Genomic DNA, 9,364 nt, shown 5'->3' with positions numbered 1-9,364 from the left:
CCACTGAAGCATAAGCCAATCTAGCCTGGCCCTGCCAGATTTCTTGCTTAAAGGACTGAAAAGTCATGTGTCATTTAAATGATTACCTGGTGCCACAGTGTGGCTTGGCTAACAGGTGGAGTGCTGACAACTGAGGATGATGATACCCAGCTGACCTCAAATGTGAGACCAGTTGGCAAATGGGATTACGGAACCTCCATTGAGTCTCAGATGTTCAGATGCCACTCTCTGTGATCTCTACCTAGCTTAGAACTACACCACCAAGGCCGGGCGCAGTGGCTCACGCCTATAATTCCAGCATTTTGGGACGCCAAGGCAGGCAGATCGCCTGAGGTCAGGAGTTTGAGACCACCTGGGCAAAATAGCAAGACTCCATCTCTACAAAAAAAAAAAAAATTAGAAAATGAGCCAGGCATGTTGGCATGTGCCTGTGGTTCCAGGTACACAGGAGGCTGAGGTAGGAGGATCACTTGAGCCCAGGAGGTCGAGGCTGCAGTGAGCCATGATCATACACAGCACTCTAGCTGGGTGACACAGGGAGAACCTTAGAAAAAAAATGAACTATACTACCAAAGGACTGTCATACTAAGAAAATCTCAGAATCATCAGAAATGAAGCCACGTGGGGGCTTGTTTCTTTGAGACAGTGTCTCACTGTGTCACCCAGGATGGAGTGCAGTGGCATAACCTCAGCTCACTGCAACCTCTGCTTCCCGAGTTGAAGCGATTTTCATACCTCAGCCTCCTGAGTAGCTGGGACCACAGGCACCTGCCACCAGCCGGCTAATTTTTGTATTTTTAGTAGAGATGGGGTTTCACCATGTTGGCCAGGCTGGTCTCAAACTCATGGCCTCAAGCAATCCGCCTACCTTTGCCTCCCAAAGTGCTGGGATTACAAGCATGAGCCACTGCACCCGGCCTCTTGATGCTACTGTTGATGGCTGTCTTACATTTCCCAAATGTCACTGGGCAGAGATCCATGGAATGTGGTGGGTTTCAGGAGTCAGCATTTGACTTGGGGGAGGAACCATTTTATTTCTGTCCTCCCAGAATGAGTGGGTCAAGGTTTGAGTGAATCAGTTTAAAATTGTACCTGATTGGAGTCAAGTGTGCATGCACTTCACGGCTATCAATAGTTACAAAAACAGCCGGGCATGGCAGCTCATGCCTATAATCCCAGCACTTTGGGAGGCCGAGGGCGGGTAAATCACGAGGTCAGGAGTTCAAGACCAGCCTGATCAACATGGTGAAACCGCGTCTCTACTAAAAATATAAAATCCTATTAGCTGGGCATGATGGCACAAGCCTGTAGCCCCAGCTACTCAGGAGGCTGAGGCAGGAGAATCGCTTCAACCCAGGAGGCAGAGGTTGCAGTGAGCAGAGATCACACCACTGCATTCCAGCCTGGGTGACAGAGCGAGACTCTATCTCAAAAATAAACAAATAAATAAGAATAAATAAAAATACAAAAATTAGGCCTGGCACGGTGGTTCACATCTGTAGTCCCAGCACTTTGGGAGGCTGAGGCGGGAGGGTCACAAGGTCAGGAGTTCGAGACCCATCTGGCCAACATAGCGAAACCCCATCTCTAATAAAAATACAAAAAATTAGCTGGGCATGGTGGCGGGCACCTGTAATTCCAGCCACATGGGAGGCTGAGGCAGGAGAATCGCTTGAACCCTGGAGGCAGAGGTTGCAGTGAGCCGAGATTGCACCACTGCACACCAGCCTGGGTGACCGAACAAGACTCCGTCTCAAAAAAAAAAAAAAAAGAAAAATTAGCCAGGCATGGTCGTGCACACCTGTGGTCCCAGCTACTCGGGAGGCTGAGACAGGAGAATCACTTGAACCTGGGAGAGGGAGGCTGCAGTGAGCTGGGATTGCACCCCTGAACTCCAGAGCAAGACTGTCTCAAAAAATAACCTCAGCATCACTGTAAGGTGCTTCCTTACAGAGGGCCGGTGCAACGAACACTCAACATGCGGTCGCTCGTTTCTGGGACAGGGTCCTGGAGGGAGGAGGCCCAGGGGTAAAACAGGATACACTCCTCACAGGCACGTTCGGTTCAATTCCTGCAGTATTTATTGAATCGTGAATGGTTGCAAACGTCGCCGCAATCAGAAACTCACCCATCCTGATGCCTCTCTTGGCTTCCCCTTGAGAAGGATGCCTGAGGCGGGACGTCCCCCAAACTCCAGGGGACAACTGGGGAAGACATGGGGTATGCAAAGAGAGATGATGAAACCAGGGGACAGGAGGAGGGTGGGGTGGTGTGGATTCCGGGGAAGACACATACACACAGACTCCCACACAGAGGCAAAGACCAGCGGCGTCAATCTCTGCCCCCAACAGCAGCCACGAGAACATCAGGGAAAGACCAGGCGTCCATAAGACTTTTCAGTCCTTCCTATCATGAAGCGTCTGCTGAGAGGGGCTGGGTCAAGGTCGCTGGACTGTGGAGAGAAAAAAAGGTGGTTGGGGGAGGGAGTCAGTTTGCGGGAACAGAGGCCAGGCTTGGGGCCCGCGTTAAAAGGAAGAAAGATAGCCGGGTGCCGTGGCTCACGTCTGTAATCCCAGCACTTTGCGAGGCTGAGGCAGGCGGATCACTTGAGCCCAGGAGTTTTAGAGACCAGTCTGGGCAACATGGTGAAAAAAACCCATCTCTACAAAAACTAGAAAAATTAGCTGGGCGTGGTGGTGCATAACTGTAATCCCAGCTACTAGGGAGGCTGAGGCAGGAGAATCCCTTGAGCCAGAGAGGTGGAGGTTGCACTGAGCTGAGACCGCGCCACTGCACTCCAGCCTGGGTGACAGAGCGATACTGTCTCAAAAAAAAAAAAAAAAAAGAATTCAAAGGCTGCATGGTGGTACCCCGCCCCCATGCTCAATAGCACCAGTTCACAATGCATTCAGCTGATGCAGCTTTGGAATTAGGTAATTCCATTTTTCTTTTTCTTTATGCTAGAGGGATTTGCTTTGTTTCAGACCGGCACATAAGGCAAGATATTGTTTCTCCATTACTTCAAATTGGCACATCCCAAGTCACATTGAACATGACCTCATTCTGCTCTGGTAAAGAATTCCAGGAAATGAACTTCAGTGTAATGCATTTGAAATTAGTTTTCTGGCACAAGGCATGCTGGGAGCTGGTACTTGGGCCCACAGTGTGTTGGGATGGGACACTGTTCTTGATCAGCATGGAGAGGGAACTGGTGCTGACGTTTAGAGGGGAGTAAAAAGTATCTCCGGGAGCAGTGGCTCACGCCTGTAACTCCGGCACTTTGGGAGGCCGAAGCAGGTGGATCACCTGAGGTCAGGAGTTCAAAACCAACCTGGCTAACACTGTGAAACCCCGTCTCTACTAAAAAATACGAAAAATTAGCCGGGCGTGGTGGCAGGCGCCTGTAGCCCCAGTTATTCAGGAGGCTGAGGCAAGAGAATGGCGTGAACCTGGGAGGCGGAGCTTGCAGTGAGCTGAGATCGTGCCACTGCACTCCAGCCTGGGTGACAGAGTGAGTCTCCGTCTTAAAACAAAACAAAACAAAACAATACAAAAATTAGCCCGGCATGGTGGCAGACATCTGTAATCCCAGCTACTCAGGAGGCTGAGACATGAGAATCCCTTGAACCCAGGAGGCAGATGTTACAGTGAGCCGAGATCATGCCACTGCACTCCAGCCTGGGCGACAGAGCCAGACTCCACCTCAAAAAGTAAACTATGCTCTAGGCCCTGGAGTGCCAGAGACCAGAACAAAGGGCTAGTAACTATTACTACAAAGGGCTAGTAAAAGTTCTAGAATGGGTTGGGTTTCAAGCTTATCTGGACCACACTGGCTTAAAAACTGGAAAATCAGACTCAGAAGGTCCTGGAAAGTAGTACTTTGTGCCTGAGGTTCATATAGAAATTGCCACTTGTTCCACAATGTATTAGGTTGGAAACAATACTTGGTTCAGAGTGCATGAGGAGGCTGGGTGCGGTGGCTCACGCCTGTAATCCCACCACTTTGGGAGGCCAAGGCAGGTGGATCACCTGAAGTCAGGAGTTCAAGACCAGCCTGGCCAACACGGTAAGACCTACTACAAATACAAAAATTAGCTGGGTGTGGTGGCGGGCACCTGTAATCCCAGCTACTTGGGAGGCTGTGGCAGGAGAATTGCTTGAACCCGGGAGGCAGAGGCTGCAGTGAGCTGAGATCGCGCCACTGCATTTTAGCCCGGGAGACAGAGCGAGACTCCACCTCAAAAAGAAAAACAGTATATAAGGAACCAGTAGCCAACTCCGGGAACTAGTGGTGAATTCTAGTGTTTGGGGGCCTGGCTCACATTTCTCATTGCTGGGCTGGGAAGGGGAGCTCAGGTTTACAGTGTGTTGGGAGCTGGCGGTGTGTTTCGTTCTCAGCTCTACGGGGGGAACTGGGAGTCAGCTCTAGGGTTGTTTTGGAGCAGACAATCCGTTCTAGAGTTAGCATTTGTTTCTAGAGCGTTCGTGGACTCATGTTCAGTTCTAAAGTGGAAATGTTTCTGCAGCTGCATCAGGTCTGGAATATTCCTAGAACTAATTCTCAGGTTCCGAGCCCGATGATAATTATTGACCTACTTGAAAATTGTGGAGCAAGGAAATTCTGTCTCAAAACATGCTGGGAACTTGGCCGGACGCTGTTACATGACCTGCTGGGTTGGGAACTGTTTCCTAGCAATGGTACGAAGACCTAGAGTTCCGGATTCTGAACCGTTGGGTGGCTAGCACTTTTCATTCCCAAACCAGGAGAGCTGTTTTAGGGCAGACCTCTGACCCCACCACCAACTCAGCTGTCATCCCGCACACCTCTGACCCCATCTCAGCTGTCATCTTGCACACCTCTGACCCCATCTCAGCTGTCATCCTGCACACCTCTGACCCCACCACCAACTCAGCTGTCATCCTGCACACCTCTGACCCCACCACCAACTCAACTGTCATCCTGCACACCTCTGACCCCATCTCAGCTGTCATCTTGCACACCTCTGACCCCATCTTACCACCCGGGTCTAACTTTATCCTGCTCGCTCTGGGGACACACGTGATGTGCCCCCACATCTTCCAGGCTCTCCACCCTGGGCCAAGGAGTCAGAGCATGGGGCAGGGAGAAGATCCATAGGGAGGTGTCCCTGTCTAGTGGGTCCCCTCACCTCTGCCTTCAGGGCGCATTAGCCCTGAGCCAAGGCGGCTTTGATGGCGGCCACCAGCTTCAGAAACTTGCTTTCTGTGTCCACGTAGCCATCGCCTTTCTAGGGAGGGGAGGAAGACGGAAGGGGTGAGCTGGGACCCAGACACCAACCTCAGCCCCGAGCCCACGCTAGCCCCAAAACGAGGCAGGACGGACAGACAGACATACCTTCTTAGAGTGAATCAACTTCCCAGCTACCATTACTTCAAAGAACCCGGTGGCCTGGGGAGTTCCCTCGCCGCACTGAGGAAAGGAGGTGGGGGGGATGTTGGAGGGGCTGAGATGTCCTCTTGGGGAGACCCTCCCCTTCCCAAGGGATGGAGAACATGGGTGAAGGGAGTAGGGCCAACCTAACCCCCACCCAGTGCCATCCAGGCCTAAGGGACCGACACAGTGGCTGTATTCAAGTCTTTCTCCCCATCCCAAGACTCACGATGTCCAGGCGGCCGGGGAACTCATCTTCTAACTTCTTCTTGAGCTGAAGATACTGAAAATGCAGTGTGAGGTCACAGTAGGGGTCATAACAGTCAGCCCGCCTCCCGATATGCACTCTACCCCTCCCCAGCTTCCAGGAATGTCCCCGGGCATCCACCCTGCTTACCTTGGACTTGTAGCCTCAAGCGCCACTGGTAGGAGAGTCCAAGACATCCAGGCCGGGGAGGGAGAGAGGGAGAAGTGGGGGATGGGGAGAGGAGGGTAGAGACAGGCGGTGGGGGGAGAGAGCAAGGTGGGGCCAGGAAGAAACAAAGGCCAATACAGATGACCAAGCAGAAGAGGTGACAGATGCCCTCAAGGCAGAAGACAGGCACCAGCCAGGCAGAGCGTTGGGGCACAGCACAGGGGGTGGCGCGGGGCCACACAGAGACACACAGAATACCAACACCAAGCAAGAGACAGAGAAGGGGGAGCGGAAAAAGGGGAGAGAGGAGACGAGACCACAAATGCGAGAGACGGGGACAGGGGGAAAACCAGGAGAACTGGATTAGGAGAAGAACAGCACAAATAAGGTCCCCACCCACTCCCTGTGCCGACCACCCTCACCCACAGCCCTTGAAAAACTCCAAGGAGGCCGGGCGCGGTGGCTCAAGCCTGTAATCCCAGCACTTTGGGAGGCCGAGACGGGCGGATCACGAGGTCAGGAGATCGAGACCATCCTGGCTAACACGGTGAATCCCCGTCTCTACTAAAAATACAAAAAAACTAGCCGGGCGAGGTGGCAGGCGCCTGTAGTCCCAGCTACTCCGGAGGCTGAGGCAGGAGAATGGCGTGAACCCAGGAGACGGAGCTTGCAGTGAGCTGAGATCTGGCCACTGCACTCCAGCCTGGGCGACAGAGCGAGACTCCGTCTCAAAAAAAAAAAAAAAAAAAAGAAAGAAAAACTCCAAGGAAAACCCTGCAGGCTCCTGGCTTCTTACACCACGCCCTGCCAATTTTTGTATTTTCACAATGTTGGCCAGGCTGGTCTGGAAGTCCTGACCTCAGGGGATCCGCCTGCCTCTGCCTCCGCCTCCCAGCCTCCCAAAGTGCTGAGATTACAGGCGTGAACCACCGCACCCTGGCCCTGCGGCTCCTAGATTCTGAACACCTTCCCAGTCCCCAGGGTGAAATACAAGCTCACCCAACCCCCACAGCAGGCTATTTTGGGACTGGAATCTGGTGCACAGGCCTGGTAGGCGTCTCAAAATGTCACTCTTGCCTCTGCTTTGTCGAGCAGGCAGAGACAGTGGAAAGCTGACGGCGAACCCAGGTTCCAGTTACCCCTGTCACCTGCAGTCCAGACTTGAAGCTACTGACCTGCCCCCCACCCCAGTCCCAGCCTGTTTTTTCACCTGTAACACAGAACTAACATTCCCCTCTATTTACACTTTTTTGTTTGTTTTTTGAGAGAGTCTCGCTCTGCTGCCCAAGTTGGAGTGCAGTTATGCCATCTCAGCTCACTGCAACCTCCGCCTTCCCAGCTCCAGTGATCCTCCTGCCTCAGCCTCCGGAGTAGCAGGGACTACAGGTGTGCACCACCATGCTCGGCTAACTTTTCAAGTTTCTGTAGAGATGAGGCGTCTCCCTGTGTTGCCCAGGCTGGTCTCAACCTCTTGGGCTAAAGTGATCCCCCCGCCTCAGCCTCCCAAAGTGTTTGGATTACAGGCGTGACCAACAGCGCCTGGCCTAAAATTCCCCTCTCTTAAGGGATTCCTGGGAGGATAAATTCATTGGACAGGTATTTATTAAATACCTCCTCCATGCCAGCACAGTATTAGGTGCTGGGGAGTGGAGAGAACGTAAAGTAATTCATATCCTACCCTATTATATCGTTCCTGAGACTTGTAGAAATTAAGCGTGTTCAGTGCTGACACAGAGCTTCCCTCTCGCCACAGACGGGAAAACTGAGGCCAGAAAAGGAGTGGGGTTCGTGGGCAAGGGAACCCACTGGGCAGAGGCCAACAATTCAAGTGCTTTTTAAACACAGGCTGAGACATTCTCGAACCTTCTGAGCTCTCACTGTCCCCACCCCTCGACTGTTCCGGATATTGGGGGAGAGGAAGCCTTAGGGTGGAGGAGCCTTAGGTCCCTTTACAAAGCTGATCACCAGCCCCCTCCCAGCGGAGCCCCGGAGTCGGGGGTTCGAAATTGACACACACCCGTCTCAGTCCCACCTTTTATAACCCGAGATGCCCAACGTGGCAAGCCTAAGAGGGGGCCGGGCACCACCGCTCTCTGTTTTTCACCCCTCCCTACGCCCACCCCACCCACACCGGAATCCTTTTTCCCATACAGGGGTCCCCATGGGTCCTCTCCCCGACGCTCCCAGACCCCGGCTCCGAGGGTGCGGAGGATCGGGTCCCGGGTGGGGGTCGCAGACGGGGGCCGCTGGCCGCTGCGCTTACCAATAAACGACTCGCACGGCGAGAGCCATGGCTCGGGGCCGCCACATCCGCTGAGGAGCGGACACCCGGGCCACACCGCTCTCCCAGCTGGACGCGCTAGGTCTAGCGCGAGTGCGGCGGGAACCTGCGCAGAAAGGATGGAGCCTCGGCTTCCTCTGGCGCCAACCAATGCCAGGGAGGGGTGGTGGGCGGAGAGGCGCCGAGGCGGGGGACAAGGGAACGGCGACCCCCCAGCCCGAGGCCTCCACACAAGTCTCCTTCCCATCCCCCTGTTGGGCTGGAGAGAGTCTTGAGAGAGGCAGCCTCCGGGGGAAGCCCTCCGCGCGACCCCTCCCAGGTCCCCCCCGGCCAGAATGGTACGGCCCGCGGGGGGAGGTGGTTCAGGGCCCGCCGCTCCCAACTGGACCCGGAATCAGCCTCAAGGGTGGTCCTTTCACCGCGGGGGCTGGGGAACGGCGCGGTAGGGAGAGAAGCAGGGCGCGATTCTCGAGTCCCTTACCTTCCCTGGAAAGGGCGAGAGGGACGAAGGGGGAAGGATTGGGGTAGACCAGGTGAGGGAGGAGAGAGAGGGTTGAGAAGGAGGTTTTCAGGGAGCGTTCCAGAGCGCACAGTTGCCTTATAAAGACCTGCAGCCGCAGGGCGCGGTGGCTCACGCCTGTAACCCCAGCGCTGTGGGAGGCAGAGGCGGGAGGATCGCTTGAGCCCAGGAATTCAAGACCAGCCTGGGCAACATAGCCAGATGCGTCTCTACAGAATAATCATTGTCCTGCGCGTCCGTGTGAAGAGACCACCAAACAGGCTTTGTGTGAGCAATAAAGCTTTTTAGTTACCTGGGTGCAGGCGGGCTGAGTCCGAAAAGAGTCAGCGAAGGGAGATAAGTGTGGGGCCGTTTTATAGGATTTGGGTAGGTAAAGGAAAATTCCAGTCAAAGGGGGGTTGTTCTCTGGCGGGCAGGAGTGGGAGCCACAAGGTGCTCAGTGGGGGAGCTTTTTGAGCCAGGATGAGCCAGGCACAAGATAATGTCATCGCTTAAGGCAAGGACCGGTCATTTTCACTTTTTTTGTAGTGGAATGTCATCAGTTAAGGCGGGGCAGGGCATTTTCACTTCTTTTGTGATTCTTCAGTTACTTCAGGCCATCTGGGCATATACGTGCAAGTCACAGGGGATATGATGACTTGGCTTGGGCTCAGAGGCCTGACAGTAATAATACTTTAGCGGCTGGGTGCGGTGGCTCACGCCTGTAATCCCAGCACTGTGGGAGGCCGAGGCAGGCGG

The 9,364-nt window shown here is 54.0% G+C and overlaps 1 protein-coding gene across 2 annotated transcripts; it reads right to left on the bottom strand.

The window, feature by feature from the left end:
• Nucleotides 1-2,058: 2,058 nt before the first annotated feature.
• SELENOW (selenoprotein W) lies at nt 2,059-8,645 on the bottom strand. Of its 2 annotated transcripts, XM_025366800.1 has the most exons (7): nt 8,588-8,645; nt 8,089-8,212; nt 5,808-5,832; nt 5,640-5,693; nt 5,375-5,449; nt 5,169-5,267; nt 2,059-2,336 (listed from the first exon to the last, which is right to left on the bottom strand). In XM_025366800.1, exons 2-6 carry the CDS (start codon nt 8,133-8,135, stop codon nt 5,187-5,189), a joined length of 282 nt encoding a protein of 93 aa, XP_025222585.1. In that variant the 5' UTR covers nt 8,136-8,212; nt 8,588-8,645; the 3' UTR covers nt 2,059-2,336; nt 5,169-5,186. The 2 variants fall into 2 exon arrangements, with proteins under 2 accessions (XP_025222585.1, XP_025222584.1); XM_025366799.1 differs by lacking the exon at nt 8,588-8,645 and having other exon boundaries at nt 2,059-2,452; nt 8,089-8,306.
• Between the last annotated feature and the right edge of the window lie 719 nt (nt 8,646-9,364).

This window comes from Theropithecus gelada, chromosome 19 (assembly GCF_003255815.1).
Source record: "Theropithecus gelada isolate Dixy chromosome 19, Tgel_1.0, whole genome shotgun sequence".
Lineage (NCBI taxonomy): Eukaryota > Metazoa > Chordata > Mammalia > Primates > Cercopithecidae > Theropithecus > Theropithecus gelada.
Note: the sequence above shows the minus strand (reverse complement) of the source record. Positions and strands in the feature narration are given on the sequence as shown.